The 27785-nt window shown below is 38.1% G+C and overlaps 2 protein-coding genes across 5 annotated transcripts in view; one reads left to right on the top strand and one right to left on the bottom strand.

Annotated features, from left to right (window-relative positions):
• The window catches only part of kdm6a (lysine (K)-specific demethylase 6A), a 55475-nt gene extending 35636 nt beyond the window's left edge, over nt 1–19839 (top strand). For 2 of the 4 annotated variants that reach the window (XM_081369552.1, XM_081369551.1), the window contains 22 exons: nt 648–741; nt 2328–2454; nt 2837–2935; nt 3089–3308; nt 3599–3733; nt 5024–5161; nt 5252–5329; nt 5440–5544; nt 6936–7322; nt 7990–8750; nt 10577–10706; nt 10973–11078; nt 12410–12615; nt 13102–13163; nt 13252–13326; nt 14372–14520; nt 14642–14756; nt 14873–15060; nt 16064–16205; nt 16331–16457; nt 18578–18748; nt 18876–19839. In XM_081369552.1, coding sequence (XP_081225678.1) covers nt 648–741; nt 2328–2454; nt 2837–2935; nt 3089–3308; nt 3599–3733; nt 5024–5161; nt 5252–5329; nt 5440–5544; nt 6936–7322; nt 7990–8750; nt 10577–10706; nt 10973–11078; nt 12410–12615; nt 13102–13163; nt 13252–13326; nt 14372–14520; nt 14642–14756; nt 14873–15060; nt 16064–16205; nt 16331–16457; nt 18578–18748; nt 18876–18908 — 3648 coding nt within the window. In that variant the 3' untranslated portion in view covers nt 18909–19839. Of the gene's footprint in view, nt 1–647; nt 742–2327; nt 2455–2836; nt 2936–3088; nt 3309–3598; nt 3734–5020; nt 5162–5251; nt 5330–5439; nt 5545–6935; nt 7323–7989; nt 8751–10576; nt 10707–10972; nt 11079–12409; nt 12616–13101; nt 13164–13251; nt 13327–14371; nt 14521–14641; nt 14757–14872; nt 15061–16063; nt 16206–16330; nt 16458–18577; nt 18749–18875 lie in introns of all 4 variants that reach the window. The other 2 variants (XM_081369553.1, XM_081369550.1) reach the window with 1 other exon arrangement.
• On the bottom strand, nt 19539–25143 carry dipk2b (divergent protein kinase domain 2B). The gene is made up of 5 exons (XM_081369557.1): nt 24847–25143; nt 23444–23708; nt 22098–22271; nt 21446–21734; nt 19539–20681 (listed from the first exon to the last, which is right to left on the bottom strand). Exons 1-5 carry the CDS (start codon nt 25101–25103, stop codon nt 20335–20337), a joined length of 1332 nt encoding a protein of 443 aa, XP_081225683.1. The 5' UTR covers nt 25104–25143; the 3' UTR covers nt 19539–20334.
• Nucleotides 25144–27785: the final 2642 nt, after the last annotated feature.

Raw genomic sequence — 27785 nt, 5'->3', positions numbered from 1 at the left:
GTCCCCACACTGCCCTCCTATTTTGGGTTCAAATTATTGGTCTCTGTTATGAGTGATAGACTCTTGTCACTCAGTTAGTCCTTTATATGCAGGATAGTTCTTAATCCACCTGGTCTTATATTCAATTTAATCTCTTACTGCAATGACTCCTACACTAACCAGCCAACCAACACCTATGTTTTACAATGGGTTGATTTTATTGTCCACCACACACAGATGAGATTGCTTTCATGTTGTTAGACCCATGTGTGTTTGGAGTCGGGTTGCTCAGGTTGGTCAGCTATGGTGGTCAGCCATCAGCTCCAACAAAGATCTGTGTCAAGGTCGCTAAGAAAAACAAACACTTATTCTGAGAGGGCTTCTCAAGTTACACTGATACAGAGCATGTCTGTGTTTGTCAGACTTGTTAAGTCTAGTCTGGCCTGGATTGACCCTCCCCCTCGTCTGTCTGGGTGTTTGTCTGTCGTCTCCTGCGTCCCTGTGTTTCTGTGTATGCCCTGGTCAGTGTCCAGTGTGTTTCATCTCTTCCTGAGACCATACATTTGTGGTCAGTCTGGCGAGGCCCTTTGTGTTCGACCAGAGGGGCCATAAAAGCGCTGACCCTTTTTGTCTGCTAAAACATCTCTCCTCTCTCTGTATGTCTGCAGAAGAAATACCGCATCGCAAAGGAAGCTTACGAGAGTCTGTTACAAACAGAGAATCTCCCTGCACAGGTGAAGGCAACTACGCTCCAACAATTAGGTGAGTGTACTTTACATGCTTCCTGCTTTACAGGGTTCCCACAGTAATGGAGTACCTGTGAATATTAGGGAATTTGAGATTAGCATTCCTGGAAAAGTTATGTAAGATAATAAAATATTAAAGTCATGGAAAAGTCATTATTTCTGTCATCAAATATTTTTCTAGTTATGCCGTTAAATATTTAATCAACTGGAAATTACTCTAGAGTGCAGTGTTTATAAAATTATTTTAAAAAGTCCCTATTCGGTAATCACAAACTGCTGTTATTTTCATTAGTCAAAATGTGTTTATGTGTGCTGTGATTTTCAGTCTAGTCAAAGAATGAAATCTGCACACTCTCTGCACATATTTTGTATACAAAAGATGTCCTGAGATGGTAAAAACAAGACAGTCTTGTTAGTAATGTTAAACACAATTGGGCAAAAGTGTAAGAAAAAGTAGTATGCAAGAGGGCAGGGGATGTGTCAAAGTATGCAAATGACTAGCATTTGAATGTTTGGAATTCTGCACAGTTGTTTGTGAAACTCTGCAACCACGATTCTGAAGATGTGTAATGTGGCATATTTTGAAATAATTGTAAAACCGTAGTAAGAATATGTCAGGTTTTTTAATTCTTTCAGTTTAGATAATTGTATGTAATAATACATTAGTGTTCAGACAATCCACACTAGGGTATTGCATCATGCTGTCTCCCCAAAAGATGTTTATGGCGTTCTCAACAACACCATCCCCAAGTGTACTGTCCAGATTTTCTCAAATGCGTCCCAGTTCTCCAGGGCGTGCAAATTTGCCAGATGCAAGTGCTAATGTTAAATGCACAAATTGCTTTTGGGATGCTATTGTGTGGTTAGAAATCTGAGCTTAAGGCCATTCCGTAAACTGGAAACTGGCACCAATGAGCAAAGTGCTCCAGGATCGGACTGTCTGTTAGGTGCTTTGGGTAGAAAGCATATATAAGTAATGTAATAATAATTTTAATAATTGGTGCAGCGGCGAGTTGTGAATCCTTAAACGCCAGCTCCTCGTCACTCCATGCTTCTTTCTTTTATCTGTACAAAAAGAAAGCAAAAAACAAAACAAAAAACAGCTGCCATAAAACCATTGCCACGTTGCCCCTGCAATTGTCGGCAATGGTCTGGTTGCTGTGGTAACGTGTCCCGGGTGCAGGCGCTTGCCACAGGTGTTAAAAACTCGGCTGGGATCAGTGCCTAGGAGAAGCCAGGCCACATGGGGGAAGTTCTTTGTCTGCACACTGTCTCGTTCTCCTTAACAACCTCTGTCTGGGTGGGAATTGAGAGGAGAGGGGCTGTTTGGACAGAGCCATATCTGCTGGGACCTTTTGAAGCTGCTGGTTGTAGTAGAACCCCCCCAGCCGCCAATTCCACCAGCTCAACCTCACCTCCCCACCCTACCCTGAATACAACAAGCACAAACCTTTTGCTCCTTTTATAAGCGTAACAGCCTCCACAACCCACACCATGGTTTAGTGTTGAGGAAGAGAGTGTTTGGTTATTGATGGTGTTCCAGTTGTTTTGTTGAGAATGCAGTTTTTGATTTAATTCTCATGTTTCCCATCGCTTCCATAGGCTGGATGCATCACACAGTCGAACAGTTGGGAGATAAAGCCAACAAAAACAGCTATGCTATTCAGTGTCTGCAGAAGTCCCTAGAAGCAGACCCCAGTTCGGGACAGACTTGGTACTTCCTGGGCAGGTAGGCAATTTTTTTACCTCTTGTTGTAGTGTTATGTCTGATTTAAATAAACACATATCAATGTAAAAAAATTTTTTAAATTATTTTTGTGTATATGTGTGTGCGTGTATAATTTTATTATATTTTTTTTATAACAATGCATTAATCTGAATATTAGTTATTTGTTATCTGTAGTTTGACCAAACTTTTCTGCGTGTGTCCTGAAGTAATCGCCAAACTATTTAATAAAATTACTATGTAATGTCAAAATCAATGTAATTTTCTTTGGATATAAGTGTCTGTCAAATGAAGAAACATTTACAAGTGATAATCTCAAATGTATGCTCTACACCTCATGTGCTTTAAAGTGTCAGGATTTGATTTATTTATGCTTGTAATGCAGGTGCTACTCAAGTATTGGGAAGGTCCAAGATGCCTTCATATCTTACCGACAGTCTATTGATAAGTCTGAGGCCAGTGCAGATACATGGTGCTCAATTGGGTAAGTGCTTAATGAACATTGTTTATTAGGTAAATGCTGCAAAAGCTCATGAGAGAGATATTATCTGTTTCTCATTATCATGTGGCAGCTAGTTAGGAACCGACTGTTTGTTTTGCTTTTCCTCTTTGACCCCTCCTCTCTGCTGTGCTGCAGTGTGTTGTACCAGCAGCAGAACCAGCCGATGGACGCACTGCAGGCATACATCTGTGCAGTGCAGCTGGACCACAGCCATGCGGCCGCCTGGATGGACCTGGGCACGCTGTACGAGTCCTGCAACCAGCCGCAGGATGCCATAAAGTGCTACATCAATGCCACATGCAGCAAGTCCTGCAGTAACATCCCAGCTTTAACCGCTCGCATTAAATGCCTCCAGGTAGAGAGAGTGCTCGCACGTGACATTATCAGGAGAGGAAGTGTACATGTTTCATTTTAATGTGCCTGTCATTGTGTTACTATTTTCTTTTTGGAAACAGATTGTGTACATTGTTCGTTTTTTTTAAGTTCCTTGTTTGATTTGAATCACGTCCCCGTGTCTGACATACTATACACTGAGAATGAAATGAGTGTCATTTTCATCTGTGATTTGATGCATACCACCATTGCATTGACTCAAGCTTAGCCGAATCCGACATTGAACATGTTTTCTGCGCAATCTTTTTCTAGGCTCAGTTGTGTAATCTTCAGCAAGGTAGTTTACCAAGTAAAAGTAAAATGCTCCCTAGTATTGAGGAGGCGTGGAGCCTACCAATCCCAGCAGAGCTCACCTCCAGACAGGGAGCGCTCAACACAACACAACAGGTGAGAACAGATCAGCTAGACAAGCCAGTAAGAATGGCTTAGACCTCTAATGGCTTAGACTTATAAAACTTATAAAAATGTTGGTAGTGGTAGCTTGGAAATTGTGGCGTTTTAAAAGGAATATTTTCGGTTCAGTACAGGTTTAGCTTGATCTCATTTATGGCATTGTTTACCACAGAAAACAATTTCAACTTATTTACTCTACCGTTCAAAAGTTTGGGATTTGTACGAATTTTTTTTAAAGTAATAGGCCTTCTTTCATTCACCAAGGATGCATTGAATTGGTCAAAAGTGACAGTAAAGATGTTTATAGTTTTACAAAAGTTTTATATTTCAGATAAAAATAATTTAAGCTTTCTATTCATCAAAGAATCATGAAAAAAATTAATCTGTTTAAAAAAAATATTAAGCAGCACAACCATTTTCAACTGATAATAATCACGAATGTTTATTGAGCATATTAGAATGATTCCGATCATGTGACACTTAAGACTGGAGTAATGGATGCTGAAAATTCAGCTTTTCCATTACAGTGATAAATTACGTTTAATATAATAAAAAGAAAAACAGTTCTTTAAATTGTAACAATATTTGACAATATTACTGTTTTTACATTTAAAGAGACAAAAATCGTACTGACCACAAACTTTTGAACGGTAGTGTGTGACTGTACATGTGAGACAGTTGTTGGATCAACAGACACTCATAATAATGTTTATAATGCCCAATGAGATGTTAAAAAAAGATTTTTTTTCTTAATCTCCACATATGCAGTCATTGAGCTTAACTTGTATTGAACCTGTAACATTCCTTTAATGAAACATCAAAATGTGTGGTACGGCCTGACTTCATGATTAAGTACCACTAAAAGGTCCTTAATTTCCAATCATGCAGAACAATGTTGTTGTTAACATTGATTCTGGAGAATAATCTTAAACTGCTAAGGTTTAAAGTTATTTCCTCTAGTTCATTAGACCATAGCACTCATCAGCACACATCATCCTTTGTTTCAACATATTTGTCACTAATTTTGGGGAACCATTTAAATCTTCTAATTCTTTACACGTCATATATTTATCTGATATAATTGAGAGTGAGAAAGATGGCATAAACTTTCTCTTGTCTGCCTTTTTGCTTATTGTCTTAGGGAGTGGTATGACACTGTCTGACAATAATCAATACCAAAGCTTCAGTGGTGCAAAAAAAGAAAAGAAAAAAGATTTTGGTTAATTTAGTGAAATGTTTGTGCAATTGTCCTAGCTGCAATTCTATATCTGTTGCCTTTAGCAGACCACCTGCAAAGCTCATCAGAGCAATGAAGCACAGTCCCAAATCCCAGGCCAGTCTCTTCCTTCTCATATGCTCTCTGACCAGACAGACGACCAGTCCAGCCCGGCCAAAAGGAAGAGGACTGCTAGTCCAGCCAGGGTACTGAGGGATAGACAGCATTTTAGTTTGTTTAATCTATTACAAATGACAGGAAATATTTGATTTACGATTTTCTTGTCTCGCCATCAGAGTTCACCAGATTCCTGGGCAAATGATCCAGGTCATCATCAAGTCACCAACTGGAGTTTAACCCCACAGAAACTTCAGGTTTGTAGATCCAAATGTTATATCTGTAAACTGCTGAATGTGAATGATTTATGTATTTATTACAACTGGGTCTAAACAAACTTTTATTATTGTGTGGTTTGCTTACACAGCTTCTGGAACAGTTACGGACCAACAGGGCCAATCTGAAGCCAGTGCAGCTGCAAATGTTGGAACAGTTGGAAAAGCAGCTCAGTCTAATGCAACAGAATCAGCAGGTATGGATCATTTATAGTGGCGCAAAGCAGACTGCAAACTTTGAGAAAGGCTAGAGGTAGCATATGAGTCAGGGGTGGGCAAACCACGGCCCGCGGGCCACATACGGCCCGTTAGGCTGTTTAATCCGGCCCGTCGAGTATTTAAAAAATTGTCTTAAGATCGCGTTCATTTTGCCTTTTTCTTGCAATACTTTGCGTTATATATATACATATATATATTGCGTTGCATATATTTGACAATCGGAATATCAGATATTTCATGCCATAGCTAACAAATGTAAAAAAGGAAAAATGACATAAAAGCAGATTATCATTCATTTAGCGCTGTTGTGGCTGCGGTGTGTGTGTGTCACGTAACAAGCAATGACGCGTCACCATGGAAACCAAACAGACAGCGCCTTAAGCGCATAGACTTGTTGCACGTTAATGTTTTTTCCTTTTTTGGAAACTCACAGAGAAAAAAATGTTTGGTAACCGCTTGCACGCCTGTTTAGTTTTTCATTTGATTTGTCTGCTATTTAGTTTCTTTGCTCCTCTGGATTTGTGGATGTATTGTATCCTGACTGATTCCGTTTACCGACCTTTATCGCCCGTTTTTTTTACAAATGTATGACTTTTGGAAGTGCAAATTGATTGCCATATGCAGTTTTAACAAAGTTGAATTAACGTAACCTTCTGTCATTTTTACTCTTCTAAGTGTAAGTTACACTTGCAGGTGTTTTGTTTCTAATTTACTGTTAGGCCCATTAAATAATAATAAGGATAAACAATATTTAAAAAGTATAGGCTATAATTATCTAACATCTGACTAATTAAAAATTAACCTCAAAAACATAACTAGTATAAAAAAGTATAATATCTAGTATAAAAAAATGCATTGTCAGAATGTCGTCTCTCACATTCCCGCAGTCAATTTCGTGCAGACGTTGCCACAAATGAGTTTGCTCAGCCTGATCTTATGAAAGTGCGAATACCACGAATTGTATTTGTAGTGCTTATGATACGCAGTTTTCGCGTGCATATGATACGCACTTTATGGCGTGTAATAGGCACGCACTCCGCACCCCTAATCCTAACCAAGGGGTTTACAGTGCGTATATGCACGCAAAAAAACAAACATTTTTGCCGTATAAATGGCACGATAAATCAAATTCGTGGTATAGATACGCACTTTCATGAGATCGTGTTTCATAATCTGCCACTGGGCCGGCCCTCTGTCAAATTTTAAAACCCCGTGTGGCCCTTGAGCCAAAAAGTTTGCCCACCTCTGGTATGAGTGGTTGTGAAAGTGAAATCATGATTGTGTCCTCTCTAGTCTTCGTTTCTTTACTTCACTGAGATTTAAATATTGAGAAAGGTGCCTTGCCTAACACTCTTGCTCTCTCCAACAGATGAGGCTAAATGCTATGGGTCAGATACGACCCAATGTGTCCAACGGTCCTGTAGCTGACTCCTCACTGCCTATGAAATCTAATTCCACATCATCCCCTCACCATCCACACATCCCTCTTTGTCGCACACCCTCTGCCCACTCGCGATGCGCTGCTCAGCCAATAGCCAACGGACCTGTCCTTGCAAGCCCCACCCCATGCAGCACGGCGGGAACCCTGGGTAACACAGATGCCGTCTCTGTGGGCAATAATCACCTCCCAGGATTGAGGAGCAACGGAAATGTGCCTTATTTGCGGCAAAACGCACTACCTCATAACTGCACAACCCCCACCAGCAGCAGCATGGATGATGAACCGTGGAAAAGCCAACACATCAACTCCACTCAGGTGAGATTGAATATCCTGGCCGATATGATAATCTTAATTATTTTCGTGTTATGGCCAATATAAATTCTATACCGTTGTGTTTAGGAATTCATTCAAAATAATGCATTTAAAACTACAATCAACAATTTTAAATGCTACAAGTGAATCTGGTCATCACAACATTAATGTACACTAAAGATTTTTTTTAATGGTTTTAGAAATATCATTTATGCTCACCAAGGCTACATTTATTTTATTTACATACATTTGTTTTCTGTTTTAATACATTTTAATATGTAATTTATTCCTGTGATGGCAAAGCTGAATTTTCAGCATCATTACTCAATTCTTCAGTGTCACGATCCTTCAGAAATCATTCTAATATGCTGATTTGAGGCTCAAGAAATTGTTTTTTTTATTATCAATGTTGTTCTGCTTAATGTTTACTTAAGGAGTGATCCTTTTTTTCATGATTCTTTGAATAGAAAGTTCAAAGAAATTCAAATTAATTTGAAATAGAATTTTTGTGCAGTAATGTACAAGTTTTAACTTTCACTTTTAGTCAATTTAATGCATCCTTGCATAATAGTAGTTATCTTACTGACCCAAAACTTTTGAACTTTAGTGTATGAAAAGTTGAATAACAAATGCACTCCTTAATCTAACATTTCCTTATTATTTATCGCAGGGGCTTCAGAAAAGTCCAGGTTCATATTCAGCAGGTCCTAACAGTGAGCAGCCTTTCTCTTCTGCTGGGACTTCCCAGCCTACCCCGGCAGCCGGCACTGGCGTTCCAAATCAGGTCGGACGTTCGGCCACAGCCAGCGACACGTTAGCGCAGGAGGCCAGTCACAATCACCTCCCCTCGCCTAGCTCCCCTCACTCTGCTACCTCAGGTGGACAGCAAGGCATGGTGCACACCAAAGAGAGCAAGCCTTCAGGAAACGGGCATTCCGCAGGGACGCCTAACAGCACTGCCACTGCAGAAGGACTGCCTAATCACGTCCATCAGGGCCAGGCAGACGCTGATGGGGCGAAACCCTGCTCACCAGGTGTACTTAGTTCAGACAATCCTCAACTCTCTGCCTTGTTGATTGGAAAAGCCAATGATAGTAATAATAGTAATGGCGGTGGGTTGGCGGCTCCCGGCACAAAGGTTAACAACGTTCACCCAGGGCTTAAGGCACAGGAAAACTCGGTGGCATCCTCTCCGTGTTCTGCCATGTCCACGGCCACACCCTCACCCAAATCGGCAGACCATCACAGCGCTCAGAACAGTGTTAACAGCCTTAACAGTCCCACACTCAACGGCAAAGGTCTGGAGGACTCTCAGAGCCCCTTGAAGGTGGCATCTCCGCTGGTTTGTAGAAAACCGACGCCTCCCTCGTTCGCCCCGTGGTCCTCTGTATCCATCTATCCTAGCTCCAGTGATGTGCTCAAAGCATGCAGGTAATTGACTCCTTCCTGTATTCAGCTAGTTGTCAGAATTCTAGGTAGATATTGTATTTTTTCACAGAATTTGTGCTACTGCTGTTTTTTCTTTTATTGATTTCTTCAGCCACCCCAGCAGGATTACCTTTTTTTTTTTTTTTCTTGCTTGCATGCAAATGACACACCCAGACCACATCCACATGTATATATCCGTGCAGTGCATGACTGCTTAAACATGATAGAGTAGCAAAGAAACATGGATGAATGAGAAGAGCGGGACGTGCTTGATGAGTTATTGAAAGCACAATAAACCGTGAAAGAGAACTGAATTCAGTACTGACAGGCGGCTTTCTGTGGTGCACATCCGAAGCGTGAAATAAGTTCACTTTCTGGCTTATTGCATTGTCTAAATTAAAAGTTAACAGTTGGGTAGAATTATCATTAGCCTATATTGGATCTATGCATAAAGTCTTGAAGTGACTGAGGGCTCCATGTAGGCCTTCCTGCTGCGGTCTGTTGTTAATGTTAATCAAACAACAAATGAAATTGAAAACCGTTCACTGCTCTTGACTGAATATCTTGCATAGCTTTATTAAGAATCTGTGTAGCCTATAAGTAATTCATATAGTGTAATTCATTTAGGCTGTATGCAATTCATACTATGGGGGGTTAGAAGGGAGGCCCACTGTCTTTGAATTAAAAAACCCTGGTCTAATATAAATCCATCCTAGTTTAGAGCTGCCGTAAAATGATGATTTAGGTTGATAACTTATTTTGTATGCATGTATTTTTCTGAATTGTGCATAAATTGAATTGGCGTGGTGCTTAGCTGTTAATTATTTTAAGTTTGGGGTAAGTCAGTTAAAAAAAAACAATGTACCACAATTTCCACTGAAATGTTGTACACAATGGGTTTTCAATATTGCTAATAATAATAAATGTTTCTTGAGAACCAAATCATCATATTAGAATAATTTCTGAAGGATCATTTGACGCTGAAGACTGGAGTAATGATGCTGAAAATGTAGCTTTGCCATCACATCAATAAATATGTTTTAAAATATATTGAATTGAAAATGGCTATTTTAAATTGTATTCATTCACAGTATTACTTAGCTTTTACTGTATTTTTGCTAAGAGCCATGAACAAAACATTTTTTTAAAATCTTTTTTTTCCTGAATGCCCAAAGTTGTTGTTGCTGTCAGTTTAATATATTTAACTCATCTAGAGCCTAGTAATAAGCAAAACTTATAAATTCCAGTTTGCAAATTTTTTTTTTTTTGCAATGCCTCAGCATGTTAAAATGAGCTATTCTATCATTAAAAATGACAGCAAAGTGCCACGATCTCAACAACGCAGAGACTTAGCGGCAGAAAATGTCAAACTGTCAAACTTGTAAAATTTCACAAGCACCAAGGTTCCTCTTCCAAACAAAACCAGTGTAACTATGCTGAATGCTCCATCCTCACAGCTGTAATTATTTGAGACATTTTAGTTCTTGAACTTTTAACCCACTGCAGTGTTGTATCAAGTGCGTTTCCTACACTGTTTGTTTTGACTGGAGCGGCTGTTGATCTCTAGTGATCTGGTTTGTGGCTCCATCTATGTCTAGAAAGCAGCAGCACATGTGCCCTACCCTGTGTCCCTGTCATGTTAACAAGAAGACATCTGAAATTATGCTCTCAACTGCATCATGCACTCTATCAAAATGAGTTCAATAATATGATATACATTTTTATTTTATTATAATTGTAACATTATTATATCAATTATTGTATAATATTATAGTATACAACCATCTGAAAAAGAGCTAATAAATATCTCGTGAAAATCTATTTTGCAGAAACCTGGGGAAGAATGGTGTGTCCAATAACAGCATCTTACTGGACAAGTGTCCCCCTCCACGGTTACCACCTCCACCCTTCCCTCCTCTGCCAAAGGACAAGCTCAATCCTCCCACCCCTAGTATTTATGTAAGTAAATGTCATCGACGTCTGACCTGGATTGACCTCCTCAACTCTTTCTAGTATTGCTGCCGGCATGTTATTTACAAGGCAAAGTACATAAAAAAAAATAAAAAATCCAGTTGAACTGATTGAAAGCACTTTTTTGCCATGGGAAAGATATTTAAGTAAACCTTATTTAACCTAAATTTATGCTTGCTCTATTACACCCTTTTTTAAAATCAAAGCCGTTATTTTCTACAGTCACCTAAACCTACCTTTTAAAACCTTGGCAGTTGGAGAACAAGAGGGACGCTTTCTTTCCACCGCTACACCAGTTCTGCACAAACGCAGCCAACCCCGTTACAGTGATCCGTGGCCTGGCTGGAGCACTCAAGCTAGGTGAGCGTTTCTGAGCGCCTGAGCACATTTGTGTGCTTGCTAAAGCACTGCGTACATGTGTGAGCATTGAGATGTGGTCTGTTTTATTTTAATTTTGGATTTGTTTAAATTTGACTGTTTAATTTGCAGTCATTTGCAAAACTACAACAGTCAGGAGACATTTAACTAGCACTGCCACAGACAGTGAGTTTTGTAACACATTTCAAGATGGCTTGGCTGCAAAGGACAACAGCACCATCTGCATGCTGAAAGTGTCATTACATAAAAGCATCCCCACCACAGAAAAACTTTATTTTACAGTACGTGCACTTAGGTGTACTTTACAGCGTTCTTGCCTAAGTACTGAGTAATTTAAGGGTTAAAGTTAGTTTTATGCATAAGTTCATTGTTACTACCTAGCTATTACACAGTTATTGTAATAACTAATAATAAGTGCATAGTATTGTGCATAGTGATTGGAAAATTTGAGCCATTTAGACAAAATTTGCACACTACTTTAACAGTCATAGTAAAGGGCGAGTGTTTGTCTGTTTTTCCACGTATGGCACAATCTGTGTGTAAGGGTTTGAAACCTAAACATATTCACGTTTGAGTTGTAGAAAAGGTATGGCCCCTTTCCACTATTTTTAATTGTTAATTCTGTTTCTCATTTAGTTCAATGACACATTAGCTGCTTTTCCACCGTCGGGCTGAACGGTTCTAAAAAAAGTAATATAAGGAATGGTTACAGTTATATTTCCACTTGAGCTTGGCTCGACAAGGCACGGTTACAAACCATTCTCTGCTCAGTTAGCCATGGTTAACCATGCTGGTAGAATGTGTGTAGTGACGTCGACACTCAGGATTGGTTAAAGCTACTTGTCTGTTGCCCAGTTCCTCTGTAGCTGGCCAAGATCGCTATTTGAGCGAAGTAAACACAAGTTGAAATAAATATCTGATCTTTCCGTAACTCAGCCGCTATATACATTCCAAAGAGCCCCACTATCAGCCCCACTGTGGAAGCAACGAGAATGGTTTGACCCGATGGTGGAAAAGTGGCTTTTCTCTCTAAAAACATGCCTTTAAATAAATTAAAAGGGGAATCCCCTTTTGGTAATTGAAATGTGGATTATTATTTTAATAATCATATTATTATTATTATTATTATTATTATTATTTAGTACCTAATTTCTTGTTTAAACTTCATCATTGGGACCTCTCAAAGAGTGCAGTAGACTCACTTGATCATCTCAAAGAGCTTATGATCTGACAGTTTGATGGTCCTGGATATTATTTAATTTATATCCATATTCATCATTTGATGTCTTTCTCTCCGTTTCTCTTCGTGTCAGACCTAGGATTGTTCTCCACCAAGACTCTGGTGGAGGCCAACCCAGAGCACCTGGTGGAGGTGAGGACTCAGTTATCTCAGCCCACTGATGAGAACTGGGACGTGACGGGCAGCAGGAAGATGTGGCGTTGTGAGAGCAGCCGGTCTCACACCACCATTGCCAGATACGCTCAGTACCAGGCCTCTTCTTTCCAGGAATCGTTGCGGGTGAGTTGTCGTCATTCCATCATGAGGAAAAAAACGTGCTGTCTTAGATAAACATGTAGATTAGAGAAATATTTCATTAGTGTCATCAGTTTGATGTGGCTTCAGATATCCTGGTCGTCATGATCATTTGTTCATCACTCTACTTGAAAATAATGGCCAGAATCTTGCGCTCTTGATTGTGCATTTGCTCTGAACTGGGACCAGTATGTCAACAATCTATATTTTGGATGTGTGTGTGTGTGTGTATGTTTTTCTGTCACTATCATGCCCTTTGGGAGTTCAATTTCACTTAGATTGTTGACATTAGCAGATTGTGCATTAGCAGCTTCTGAGGCAGTCCAAATACTTGAAGCGTTTGGTCTCAGCCAGCTGTGTTACGAGATCACAAAAGACATATGTGAGAAATAGTGATAGTGAGAAACAGTTCATGATTGGTGCTTTGGTTTCTAATGGTTCCTTTTCACAATTTCTTTTATTATCCAACAGGAGGAAAATGAAAAGAAAGGGCAGAAAGACCACTCAGACACCGAATCTGCCCCATCAGAAAAGTAAGTGCTTGTTCCATTAAAGCCTAAATGTTTTAAACTGTTTTGACAGAACCATAGTCTTTAACTGGATGCTGCATTTGTATTTCAGTGTGTTGCGGAGAAGAAGAGGTTCCTTTAAGCACATCAAATTTGGGACAAACATTGACTTGTCAGATGAGAAAAAGTAAGTGCTTACTGGTTTTGTTGTTCCTCTGAGCGATTAGTTATTTAAGCCCCAACCATCTAACATGATATACAAAGTTACAGACATGCTTGTGTGCATCAAAAGTCCCAAACTCATTGTATAGCCACAACTTGTTGAATAAAAATGTATTTGGAGAAACAACATTTGGTTGTAAAATATCCGATTTACTCAATTCTGTAGTTGGGGCTACTTGCATCAGTTGTATGTAGGGCCAGTATGACAGCGTATATACACTGCCATTCAACCAGACAATTTATTTCAGTACTATATATATCTATATCTATATCTATATATATATATCATCACTAAAGTCTACTAAGAAAACTGTTATATAATCCATAAAATATTAATGTACTAATTTGGTACTTGAGCAAGGTTTCTTCTTATTACTTTTTAAATATGAGAAGCTTTTCTTCTTTGGAAGAACATGATTGTGCTGCTTCATGAAGTGTGGAAACGGAGCAGTACAGTGTCTTTGTTTATGACGTGTTGAGTACACTTGCATTTCTTGAACATTTTGGTATTTGCAATTTATTTGAAATAGAAATAGCAATCATTTTTAACATTATAAATGTCTTTACATTAATTCTTGATAAGTTTAATGCATTCTAGGATAAGTCACCTAGCAGAATCTGAAATCACTATAATCTGGCAATAAAAGCTTAAATCTTTAACGACTAATGGATCTAATGGACAAGCGTTCTTTAAAAAACCAGTAGCTACTCAAGTTCATGAAGTTCAGTGAATTTTACCATGGTGAAGATAAGTCTTAGGCTCTCTGCTTCCTGTAGTGCTTAACAACACTCTTTAACAGTAATAAAATCACTTTAATGCATGCCTCATGTGGTTTAGTGCTTAATGAAAATGCTCTTGAGTTTAGTTGTAGTCTGATGGAGGATTGTGTGAAAATTAAATGGCCCTCTTCAGACCTCTTGCAGCGTTCAGACAGACTCCTAGAGTTGTGATGGAACAGGAAGACATATTAGGTCATTGTATCTGATCTCTGCGCTCTGTGGCCTTGCAGGTGGAAGCTGCAGCTGGCTGAGTTGAGTAAGCTGCCTGCCTTTGCGCGGGTGGTGTCTGCAGGGAATCTGCTCAGTCATGTGGGCCATACCATTCTCGGCATGAACACCGTACAGCTCTATATGAAGGTCCCAGGCTGCAGGACACCAGGTCAGTTTATTGGCACGCAAGCACAAGCACATCTCGCTGTGCTTTTACTGAGGCAGCATTCTCAAATACAGACATTGAAAGTGATTAAGTGTAGATGTTAAATGTTTCTTTGCCCATTCAGGTCATCAAGAAAATAACAACTTCTGCTCTGTCAACATTAATATTGGCCCTGGAGATTGTGAATGGTTTGCTGTTCCTGAGCCATACTGGGGTGTCATGAATGATTTCTGTGAAAAGTGAGCACGGTCAAAAACTGTGAATTTGTTGAATCATTATATGCTAAAATGAGTATGTCTCAATATAGTAGACTTGTCTTGCACATGCACTGACTGACATGTTCTTTGTTATGCAGGAATAATATTAATTACCTGATGGGCTCATGGTGGCCAAATCTAGAGGACTTGTATGAGGCCAATGTTCCAGTGTATCGCTTTATCCAGCGACCAGGTGATCTGGTCTGGCTCAATACAGGCTCTGTGCATTGGGTTCAGGCTATTGGCTGGTGCAACAACATTGCCTGGAATGTAGGACCGCTCACTGGTAAATTTGCCAAGTTTCTTATCACTGCTGTTGGACCACCAGATCTGTTCTAAAACCTAATGAGCTGCCTAAGAGACACTAGTGTGCCTACCTATGCAGCTGTCTTGAGACAGCATCCAAACCATTATTCTTTGTCTTAAGTGACTGATTTGGAACACTCTACGTTGGAAGCAATTTAATTTGTGTTAAAAATGTTCATTTTTTTTTTCACAAAGTTTCAGCTGTATAAAATAATAATACTAAAATAAATGTTTTCTCCGATACACGTTGGCCACAATTAATGGCACCTTTTTTTCAGTACTTTTTGCAACCTCCTTTTCCCAAGATAACAGCTCTGTGTTTTCTCCTATAATGCCTACCTGACAAGAGATCAGAGACCATTCCTCCGTACAGAATCTCTCCAGATTATTAATTATTATTAATAATTTGTATTTTGTATATTTATATTTTTATCAGATTTGTCCCTTAGATTGTGGTAAAACAGACTTTTTTTTTTTAATCAATTCTGTTTTGAATAAGAACACGCATGAATATTGGTTATGAATATTGAATATTTTTTATTAAATATATTTATTGTCAAACTTTCTTTTGTTTTTGTATGCCATCTTATTTTTTCTTGATATTTAGCATTTTTGGATCAACTTATCTATGAAGGATACATGCAGTGCTGCCCTAAAATTTGGATGAAATAAGGTATCTTACGAGGCAGAATAGTTTTGCTGCCTGCATTTTAGCTTTCAAGTCTGGAGTGTGCCAATAATACCTTAAATGCTGTCTATTTTCTATTTGATTTAAAAGACCATGAATAAAAACAATAGCCAGCTCACTTGGTTTTAGAACAGACGTGCATATCAATTTTGAAGAAAGTGTTTTCTTTGAAAAACGTTTTTCAGTCTTAAGTGAAATATATAACTGATAATTAGGTTGTTTTATCTGTAGACCTATAATACAGCTCATCTATTTGTTAACTGACAGAAAGGTCTAAATCTTATTCGTCCTTCAGTGCATCAGTATAAGTCAGCTGTGGAACGCTACGAGTGGAACAAACTCCAGAGTGTCAAATCCATCGTTCCTATGATTCACCTCTCTTGGAACATGGCCAGAAACATCAAAGTGTCAGACCACAAGCTCTTTGAGATGATCAAGTGAGTCTACTGCACCACATTAATGATTGTGGCTCTTTGAGTGGTCACAATGATGCAGTTTATTGTGACTGAAAACTCAAGCAGTTTAATGGAAGTGTCAAATATGGTCTGTTCCTCTTCCTCAGGTACTGTTTGTTGAGGACACTAAAGCAGTGTCAGATGCTGAGGGAGGCTCTTATAGCTGCTGGCAAAGAGCTAGTTTGGCATGGAAGGACCAAGGACGAACCTGCTCACTACTGTAGCATCTGTGAGGTGTGTATTCTTCATTAATGTTTTCTAGCACAAAGTAAACATGAATGAACATCAGAAGGTATGTTGAAAGATACAGTACAACTTACTGAAATCCGTATCATGTCACGTAATTGCTCAATCAGCGCTTCAACCGCCGAAAAAAAGATGTCAATAAAACAGTATGTAAACAATGCCACTTAATGTTACATTTACCTCAAAAAAGCAATTCAGTGACCATAAACTCTAGAGGACCATTTTGTTAAAATGCACACTATATTGCATATTCATTGTATTTTTACTTAACCTGTTCTCCAATATTTAATGTGTGAATAAATCTGTCTTTATGACAGCCACCATCTAAAAGTTTGTTTAAAAAAAAAAAAAAAAAAAAAAACATTATAACATTATTATAAAATTCTATATTATAAAAATATTCTTGTGTAATTTAAATGCAAGTAGCCTATACATATCAGCTAATTTATCAACCTCTAATATTGATGTACCACCTGGGGTTTCCTGTATAGTTTACAGCATTAGTTGAGAGAATTTTTTTTCTTAAGGACATTTGTCATGTTAGGAACCCATTAATCGATATCAAGTTGAAATTGAATCGCAAGCTATTGAATTGAAGTCGAATCATTAAATCTGCCAATGCCCAGCCCTAATGTAAACTTAAGACTGGCCCACACTAAAAGATTTTTAAAACTTTTTCAAATTTTCAAAATGTGAGACCACAGACATGATGATAAAAAATAATAAAAAAATCATAGATTTAACAGTTTGGTTCCTATATTGTGTGTGGTGTGCCACGATGTGACCAATACAGCACACCACACACTAATGCTGGGTACACACCAAAAGATAACCGGGCTGATTTTGGGCCGATTTTCCCCCCTTCCGAGAATCCTAGCTATGTCCCGATTATCTTGATGGTTCTACAGATTATCTTATCAGATTTTGACCTGCTCGGAAGAATGTCGGAGCCGCCCCGATCGCGAATCGTAAATATTGTTTAATAATTACGATCAGAAATCCTGATGTGTGGGGGGAACCCCGAGGACAAACGCGCGCACGCTCTGGAGATTATCACGTGAAACGAAACAATATCCAATCAGAAAGCGAGATGATGGAAGACGGAAGCATAACAAACGCAGTCATGGCGCAGCACAAAGTGAAACTGATGTGGACAGCAGAGATGGAGGATCAGCTTGTTGATTTGTGGCAACAGCATGAATGTTTATACAACGTGTTCTGTGAAAATCATTCCAAACACTATCATCGCAGTTTCTTCCTGCATATCATCCGCCATGCTTATTCTGAAGTCTCGTGAGATTTTGCGAGATTTCCTGTGTTCACAGTCGAGACTCTGGTTGAAAATCTGTTTGTGTGTGGTGTGCTGTCTTTGTCACATCATGGCACACCACACACTATAGGAGTAAAACGGTTAAATCTAGGATTTTTTGTCCTCATGTTTGTGGTCTATCACATTTTGAAAATCTTATAAGATGTAAAAAATCTGTCCTGACTGTAAACATGGAAAATCTTGCAAAATCTCTCGCGGTCAAATGTGACGTTAGAGTAGACCAACATGGAGGACGACGGGAAAGAAGTAATGGCGATAATAGTGTTTGGACTGCTTTTTCCAGATAATTTGCGGGGCAAAAAGAGAAAACGGTTTGGATGAAGTTGTGTTATGCTTCAGTGTTCCATCAGCTCGCTTTCTGATGTGTGTGTGTGTGTGTGTGTGTGTGTTTGTCCTTGGGGTTCCCCTCCACACAACAGGATTTCTGATTGTAAATATTTAGCATGTAGAGATCGGTGCAGCCCTGACGTTCTTCCGAGCAGATTCAGTCACTCGTCTTAACGCACATCACACCACAGGAAAATCTGATAAGATAATCTGTAGAGCCATCAAGATAATCAGGACTTTACCTAGGATTGTCGGAATCGGCCCGATTATCTTGTAAATTTCTATAGGTGATCATTTCATTTCGATCAATCTTTTTCTTGATACTAGACTTAAAATAAAAAACTAGTTTTTTTTTATGTTTTAGTTGATTTTAAATCTACTTTTTCTATCCATGCTTGCTTCGTTTCTTGTCTTTTTTTTTGGTAACTGATCTTTTCCATTGCTTTCCCAGGTGGAGGTCTTTGATATGCTGTTTGTCACCAGTGAGAGCAACTCACGGAAGACGTATGTGGTGCACTGCCAGGGCTGCGCTCGGAGATGCAGCCCTAACCTTGAGAACTTTGTGGTTTTAGAGCAGTACAAAATAGAGGACCTCATGCAAGTGTATGACCAGTTCACATTAGTGAGTCTCAAAACTTCCTGTAGACGAATCTCTGCATGAAGCTTTTATATCAACTTGTATTCGTACGATTAATGGTCCCAGGTAGCAAGCATTAAGCATGGTTAACATCGTCTTGCTCTCTCCACAGGCCCCACCCCTGCCCTCCTCCTCCTCGTCTTGACGTTAACATTAACGGTTCTTCGGATAACACCCTGGAACGCAACACATCCCTTTCTGATATTCAGGAGACCTGACCCAGTTCCACACCACTGGTTTCTGTAGCAAACCCCACGAGGCTGCTGGTTCTAAGCTGTTTGTCTATGCAACCTTGCCAAGTATGGAGTTTCGGCCCACTGGAGTGAAGTGGGATCGTCTCCATCTTCAGGACTGTTCCAGCTTGTTCAGCACCACTTTTCTTTGAAACACAAACTACAAATAGACTAATTGCTGAGGAAAAATGGTTTTGTGTATATACCACAAATGTCAAAATCACTCAAAACTACTGACTCTTCCTTTTTATTGTTGCTTTAATCCTTTTTTGTTTTGTTGTTCTTTTGTGTTTTTCTGTACTTCATGTATGGGCTGATACATGATTATTTTATTTTTTATTTTATTTCCTCTTAAATACTACCGTAGCTGGTCTTTTTTGTTCAATATTTTCTTTAGGTAACAAAAAAGAAATTTGTAATGTGAATTATTTTTTTTTTTCCTTATTAAAAATAGTTTTTGCCTCTTTTTCTTAAGGAAAAAGTTAAGTGGGGGGTGGGGGTGTGTGGATAGCCAAGTCACAAAGAAAAATGGGTTGCACATAGAATAAGGAATAAACTTTAATTTGTGTTTTTTGTGTTATATTTCTAATCTTGTAAATTTACACTATTTATAAATATTTATTGCTTGAAAATATTTGTTGATGGAATGCTGTTATTTTTTTTCCAGAGTTCCTGCCATTAAATTTTATGGAGTAATGTAATTTTGAACATTTCTCTTTTTACATTTTCTATACATGAATAAAACTGCTTAGCGAGCATTGTACAGAAACATGAAGATTGATATGGTTTATGGGTTACTAATCAGAGTTGTCTTTGTAATTAAAATATTCTCCTTTTGTGATGAAATTCCTTGTCTCAGGTGTGAATAATATTTATGCTTTTTTTAATTATATATATATTGCATAATATGTCTCAAGGTTTGTCTGCTGGCTATACTTTGATAAGATAAACATTCTTTATTAGATATATGCTGATAAAGTTACGTAGTGTCATGAAGATACTACCAGGTTCAGACTGGATCTGTGAACTTTACACAGACATACTTAAATAGATACTCCACCCAACAATTAAAATTCTGTCTTCATTTACTCACCCTGATATCATTCAGGTGCACCTTGCACTTTATTTGTGGCCTCTGAGCAATCGGATCTTTTTTCTTGGATCTACGCACTGCAAGGAGTTTGTTCATTCATCTGATCTGAACTAGTGTTTGGCGCTACATCTTTCCATTCTCTATGTTACATAGGAAAAAGGAATACAGGCTTGATAACGACATGAGGGTGAGTAAATGACAGAATCTTCATTTTTTGGGGAGAATTATCCCGTAGTAGTTATGGTTTAGAACTTGTCACTATAGAGGCATTCAGGATACCTGTATCCATAAAGAGCGCTGCATGCCCTTAGCGTCTGTAAGATGTCTTTTAAGGTTTGGATGGCAGCGATTATTCTTTGGTCAGACTGAGATTGGTCTGCACAGTTAGCTAGCTCATTCACTGCTGCTCTGGGAAGCCGACCGGACTGCACATCATTAGGGACGAGCAGTTTGTTAAGGACATGTTTGCATAGTAAGGTAAAACTCTGTGTGGCTCGGACGGTCTCACATGGGGGAGTTCTCGCACAAGATCCACTCAGACAGGAGAAGACATCAAGGTGTTCTGGAAGCAAGTCTTCATCAGGAGAATGTCCTGCCGGAAGGAGTGGTAGTATTATTTAATTAGAGGTATATCACAGCACCAGAATTGGTTAAACAAAAATGAAAAATGTATATTTAAGCTGCATTATGGATAAATAAAAAGCTTTTTTTTTTTTTTATGTAGCTTTCACAAAGTGGTTGCTAGTCATCCTGGGGTCCACTTAAAATTACATAATTTAAAAGGAAAAAGTCTCATGCTCACAAAGTCTGCATTTATTTGATCAAAAATACAGTACAGTAATATTGAGAAATATTATTACAATTTAAAATAACTTCATTTCAGTGTAGGCAAAGCTGAATTTTCAGCATCATTACTCCAGTCTTCAGTGTCACATGATCCTTCAGAAATCATTCTGTACATCTATGCTGATTTAGTACTTTATTTTTTTATCAATTTCATCAATTCAGTGTGTCTTTGCTTATGAAAGTATTAATTTGTTTTTAAAAAAAATCTTACTGACCCCAAACTTTTGAATGTTAGTGTATACAGTGAACATTATAAATTGTACTTGAAACCTGCCAAAAAAATAAAAATAAAAAAAAGCATTCATATATGCATAAATTTGAACCTATCCATACACACATAATTACAAAACTGTTTGTAGGAATATGTGCCTTACTGGTGGAAAGCTTATTCCAACTGGCAGTTGGTGTATATACAACTCTTTTCTTCATAAGGTTTCTCTGTGTACATGGTAAAAGGAATATTTTACTGCAGAAAACTAGGTAACCTGTAGCGATTAAGCCCAAACTGACCTTCCTGTAAGTCAATGATCCCTATGGTACTGGCATCCACAATGAAGACCCTGCTATCATCCAAAGTGCCAAACATGTCCTCTGAGACACTGGTGTAGAAGAGGCTGAACTGGAGGCTGTTGGCGCTCAGGCTCTGGGTGATGTGAAGGAGCTGGTAGACGATGTCTGCGCGGCGCTCTAATGGAGAGTTAAACAGGCTCCTGAGGGGTCTGCTCCCTGCCCACGCCATCATCCTTCCACAGGAGCCGTGATAGCGGAGGAAGGGCCAGCCCTCCGTGCCTGGAAACATCTGTAGGCAGAAAAGGCAAAAGTAGGGCTGAAAACAGGAAGCGAGGGAGCTTGAGCGGGCAATGCCAATGTGTGTTATTTTCATTTTCTTTATATATAGAGGTAGACAGTCCCTCTTCCTGTGTTTGGAAACAACGATACTGAAATGTCTCAGATAATGCCCCTTTCCCTTGAAAAGCTGTTCACTAAATTCTATGAAATAACAGTTTACATTCAGATTTATGCTTTTATCCAAAGTAATTTGCATTGCATTTTTAAAGTATATATTTTGATAAGCTCAGGAATCGAACCCATGACCTTGATGTTGCTAGCATGCTAAAAATCATGAGCCATGCTGCTTATATTGGCCTACTTATCCTCATACCTGCAGTATAAGAGGATGTTGATTCACAGCCAGAGTGTAAAGAAGTCTGAGTTTGTCCTTTTCACTGAAGTGCTTCATCTGCACACTGCCCACATCAGTCACTTCGAAGTAGCGTCGCACAATGCGGTCCAGCAACCTCTGAGATGGACAGCGCAGCATAGGGGTGACCAGACCCTATAGAGAAAGAGTTTTGATAAATAATACTCATAAGAAGCAGTCAAATGTGACGTATAAGATGTTTCTTCAACTATGGGCTTGTTTTACACTGTCACACTTTTTACATTCTCACTATGTAATTTGTCCACTAACAATGCCCAATAGAGTATATTAGAATAGGCAAAATGGCAGCACAGCTGACAGGTTTGTTTGAGCTGTGCCGTATATACTGGTTGTTATTAAGAAGCAAGAAAGCAAGCCCAGCTCAAGTGAGAAAAAGTAACACAAAAGTAACGTAAAAAGTAAAACATAAAAAGTATGTTTTACATCCATGTTTTACAAGTATGTTTTACTAATTCATTTAATTAGTTACTTTTTTTTTTAAGTAATGCAATACTGTAAGGCATTACTTTTTAAAAGTAACTTTCCCTAACACTGTTCATAAAGCATTCATCAAGCAAAAGTTTTAGACTAGTGGTTTACACTATCATAGTTTTAAACATTAAAAATTATGACTGAAAATCTGGGTCTGAGACAAGGGTTCAACCATAAAATATACACATAAAGGGCACATTTAAATGATAAAATGTTTTCCAGACAGTTTTAATGTGCACCAACAGAATAAAGTTGAAATCTGGAACATAAAAGTGAACTGTAAAAAATAATATAATCAATAAGTTGACAACATATGTTTTTACATTGTTATACAAGATTTTAGTTTTTTTACAGTGTGCCTGAAGTTGAAGAAACACCCGTAAAACATAGTCTATGTATTTGGTCCTAAAGGAAAAAGTGCATTTTTACCTTCATCCTTCCTCACCAAAGCTTTTCTTTAAGAAATATTGACAATGGAGAAAAAAATTGCCACCTTATAAGTGCCAAATTAGCAAATCTCCTCCACCCTAAAAAATTATTTTCATGATTTGTTATCACAACATTTTATCTTTTGTCATATCAAATTAGATAATTAATGTGGTTCAGTTAACATAATATTTTGAGTTTCTATTTATTAGACCAACCTCCTTTGTTGCATTAACTCAAATTTTTAATTTCATTGAACTCAAAATGTTAAGGCAACCAGGTAACTTACTTTTTTAAGTTAAACTAACAATATTAAATTCTTCGGACCTTAAATCCTGAGCCAATGCTGACCTCAAATAGACATTAGAATATAGAGACCGAATGCAGACCTTCACCATGCTGGGAAGCAGTATGTTGGAGCGAACACAACTTTGGAAGCGTGAAGTGGCCCTGAGGACGGCTTCAATGCTGCAGGATTTCCCTTTGCCGGCTGAGGTGCAAATGCTATTGTCTGATATCTCGTGCAGGTGAGGAGACATCAATTGGGACAGCACCACAGGTCTCCAGCCCGCTGTGCTGTCTGTATAGTTTCCCTCAAATGAGCGCACGTCTGCTGAGGAGAGATTAGACTGAGCAGTCAGCCATCTTTCAAACCTGTGGTGAAATAGCAGTGTCCACGTTAGCTTCCTGTTTTTGCTTTCACTACTCATGCTGCTCAGATCAATGATTAGAGACTGAAAGCTGCACATTTGCAGACAATTTTGTTGTAGAAAAAGGTACCCTGCTATTTCTATTGTTTCATTTTAAAAAAGCATTCAATGCCCTTTTTTTGTGCCTCAATAGAATACTTTTATATACAAGCAGAAACTGTTGATGAAGCATGTTTTCTCTTGTTTTGTACCTGAATATAGTAATATTAGGCCTGTATTAGATCAGCGATGAACAGTTTTAAGTTCAGAACATCTTTACTTAAATATCTAGACATTTTTGTATTTTGGACATTTGCATATAGCCTAGGCGTATAATTTTTTCGGGCAAATGTGTTCACGTAGAGGCTTTCATGGGCCAATGTGAATAAATCTAGATTTAAATTCAAAGAGACCTTTATGCCTGACCATTTTTTTTATCCAAACTGAGGCGATGTGAACATTATAGAGCGCCAAACACTCTCATGTAATGTCTGTTTTATTCTTACTGGAAGCCAGAGGGCGCCCTCACGCAAAAAGTCCACAAGTGAGACTCATAGAAGTCATTACACTTATTTCCAGGAAATCCCTTATATGGTCAAAGGTGGAAAAAAAAGCAGGACCATTTTGCCTGATGAAATGTGAAGACAATAAACACACAACTGCGACAATATATATTGTTTTTCAAGCCAGCTCTAGGTATTTTCATAACAACAAAGTAAATGAATAATGCAGTTCTAATTGACAGCCTTTATTACTATTACAGTATAGAAACTTTACAATATATTATTCTGTGGTTTTTTTTTTTTTTTTTGTTTTTTTTTTTACTTTGTATAAAATCCATGATGACTTAATGCACAAGTGTTTGTATTGCATAATCTAATCAATATAGGAAAATATTACAGACTATAAATGAGTGGTTATCGTTCAATGTCCAGCAGTGCAGTTGCTTTCTAAAAGCAAGAAATAAGAAAAATAAAATAAAACCTGTCTTTTAGACAAAGGTCAGAGAAAAAAGGAGATTACACTTGACACTCCTGTCCTCCTCACTTCTTAACTTGACAGAAACCTATTCTTTGCATAAAATAGGAAATATCTAAGTTTACCTTATTTCATCCTTGAAAAACTTCTTGCAAATGGATGTTCCAATGCAGGCATTGCATTTATCCAAACCTAGGAGGATCCTTCTGAAGTCATGGGATTTCTCCCGGGATGCTGGTGAGGGATCTGGAGTACCAAGCGCCAGTATGAGGTACAATGTCCAGACCTCTGACCATATCCCCGCCATTACTGTATCATAAATCACCATAGAATCACAGCACCATAGTGGCAGCCCAGTATAAAACCCCTGCAGCCTTAACATGAGCACACCAACACATTAAACAATAAACTGGCACCTCTTCAGTGTTTACTGTAGTATATCTGTTAAATCCCCTGCACTAAACACCTCACTTAGACAGGAAACACATGGAGAACAAAGATAACCCTTGTCTTCATGGTAATACTTCCTCCTGCATACAGCCTAATTTCAAAGCTGTACATGCAAACCCAGTTACACTCACTGAATTCTTCTAAAATGGTGATTTGAATCCATTTTTTGTATGTTATTGATTCCACCTGTTCAACTTGATTAATCCACTTTTACAGATTGCGTATTAAAGTTCATATTGATTCGAGAAAAAAACTTATAATAACGTCAAAAATATAACGAGAAATCTTTTAAAAATTTTGTTCATATTTAAACACTGAAGCTTAACTGTGTTGTTGGACTATCGTTCAGAATAGTATACTATTATATTATACTTAACCTACTATTTCTGCAGCATGAACACAGTATGACAGACAGTGTTTTTGGACAAAGGAAACGTTTCAGACAGGCTTCCAATGAACCATAACATCATGTCTAATGATCTAGAACAAATTCAAGACAAACAAATACAGTAGGCCTATTTAATGTCTACGGTGCTTTTTTTCTCTCAGTAGAAAAGGAATCATAATTTGAGACAAAAAATTACACTTGAATTCACATCAGTTCATTCATCACATCTTTCAACCATGCACTCCATTAGAACCATTTGACTTATTTCAGTTATTTTATAACATATGAGTGGGATAAAACATGCAATGTGACCAGAGCAAAGGTTTATCTTTGCATAATGTGTTGTGTACTATTTCACATAGACCTATAGGCTATTAAAAAAAATAGCCCAATTGTTGGTAATGTGCGGTTGCTGTCTATTGCACCTTGCTTTTCCTGTAAACAGGGAAACTGTAACACAAAACGGGCAATAGATGTCAGTCGTGAGACTTAAAAGACTGCATTTGAAAGATTATTCCTGTCACATTAGTCACGCGCGTGATTCATAGTGCATGCTAAACATGCTAGTGTTTTTACTTGCGCTGATTCACAGCTGTACGGAGAGATTATTTAAGATAAAAGGAAAATATCAATATGTGGGAGTAAATTCTGGAAGTTTTCTTTGGTCTACTCATCCGACCACAGGAAAACATGGTTAAATTATTGAGGGAAGTGGAGTAAATTTAACAGTCTCGTGTGTCAACGATGAATCATATTTTGAAAAAACTTTTATAATGGCAGTGATATTGTTTAACATTGCCCCATCGAAATAAAGAATGTATTAGACATGGACGTTGTAAAATATCGAGATAAATAGCCTGTAGACATTTTTGGTATTTGGTTCTAATTGTGCGTATAGGCTACTCAATATCATATTCATTAGTAATTTAAGTGACGGTCCATTGATTTGCAGTTCATTTAGCTATAGACTCCAGGACCCATTCGCCTACATCGAATGTTCAAACCCCCTTTCTGTTACCAGCCCAACATCATTTACCTCTAGGTTAGAGTGCGTTATATTTATAAAACTACGCCTAGAAGAGAAGAAAGCTCCGAACCTGATTTCAAGTGCAACATTCCAGTCAATTAATCAGATTTAGGGACAAGTTTACAGTTTATGTCAAGTTTAGGCTTACAACCAGGTGCTTCTCAGTCTTATCCATCAATTATTTCCCTCAGATTTTAGGGATAACTTAGCCTAGGGTGCCAAATCCGAAAGTGCTAGTAAAGCAGTGATCTGCGCACTGAGAGTGAACGGCTCGTGACTCTATATATAGGGAGCATAAATAGTCCACTGCACATTTGACTCACTGTGTATTAATCATCAGCATTTCAGTCGAGTCCCGGGACGAGCGGAAACGGAGTTTATTGACTAAGTGACTAAACCAAATCTTACTAAATAAAACGGTTGCACTTGCAAGCCTATTACTTCATAGCCTGGCTATAAAAACATAATTTCCATAAGAAAAAATGTGCCAATTGTATTGTACATGGGCTAAGCTTAGTAGCCTAGCTATATAATATACAATCGATTCATAATAATTAGATAGGCTAGATTAAATTAGGCTATATTTGAATCTTAAAGTTATGTGCTGTCAGTCAGACTGCTGTGGCTCTTCCATTGAATGATTTTGCATAGGATAGGATTGCTTTAGAAAATGCTACATTTTGGATAAAAACATCAGTGTTTACATCACATTTACATTATTTTAATATATTCCTTTCATGTTATAGTATACTTTCCCTGTACCACCCAACACAACATTATAGTATAATAATTATTTTGGCCATGTCCACATTAGTTATTTTTAATTACCCTGTTTTTCAGAATTGGTTATGTATCTTTTGAAAGTAAAAAAATAATTACTGATACCAATACTATTCTTTTTAGCACCAAAAAATATCAGCGGGAGTAAACTGATGAAGAGGGTCCAAAAATGGGTGAGGTCATTAATCGTCCTTGTAAACTACGTGGTTATGGATATTGGCCCTAAGAAAAGCTGGAGGAGCATTGCTGCTTCAATCACTGGCCTTCTAATGGCAAAAAGTGTCTGTCCTTGAGCAATACAGACCCAAAGCTTAACTGCATTTATTGAGAGTGGGTGAATGACAGGCATTCTATGTAAAGAACTTTGCTTGAAGAACTTTTATTATGATTTTTCTTATTTATTTCTTAATTTTATCATT

The sequence above is a fragment of the Scardinius erythrophthalmus genome (assembly GCF_964197995.2).
Source record: "Scardinius erythrophthalmus genome assembly, chromosome: 6".
Taxonomy (NCBI): domain Eukaryota; kingdom Metazoa; phylum Chordata; class Actinopteri; order Cypriniformes; family Leuciscidae; genus Scardinius; species Scardinius erythrophthalmus.
This window is presented reverse-complemented; position numbering and strand designations above follow the sequence as displayed.

What these genes read in the sequence shown, in the direction of transcription:
- dipk2b (XM_081369557.1), bottom strand. Translation starts at nt 25,103, where the DNA reads ATGTTAAGGCTGCAGGGGTTTTATACTGGGCTGCCACTATGGTGCTGT. An exon ending in TTTTTCAAGGATGAAATAAG is followed by an intron (nt 23,709 to 24,846) that starts GTAAACTTAGAT and finishes ATTTCACCACAG; the next exon opens with GTTTGAAAGATGGCTGACTG. An exon ending in AACATCCTCTTATACTGCAG is followed by an intron (nt 21,735 to 22,097) that starts GTATGAGGATAA and finishes TTCTGCCTACAG; the next exon opens with ATGTTTCCAGGCACGGAGGG.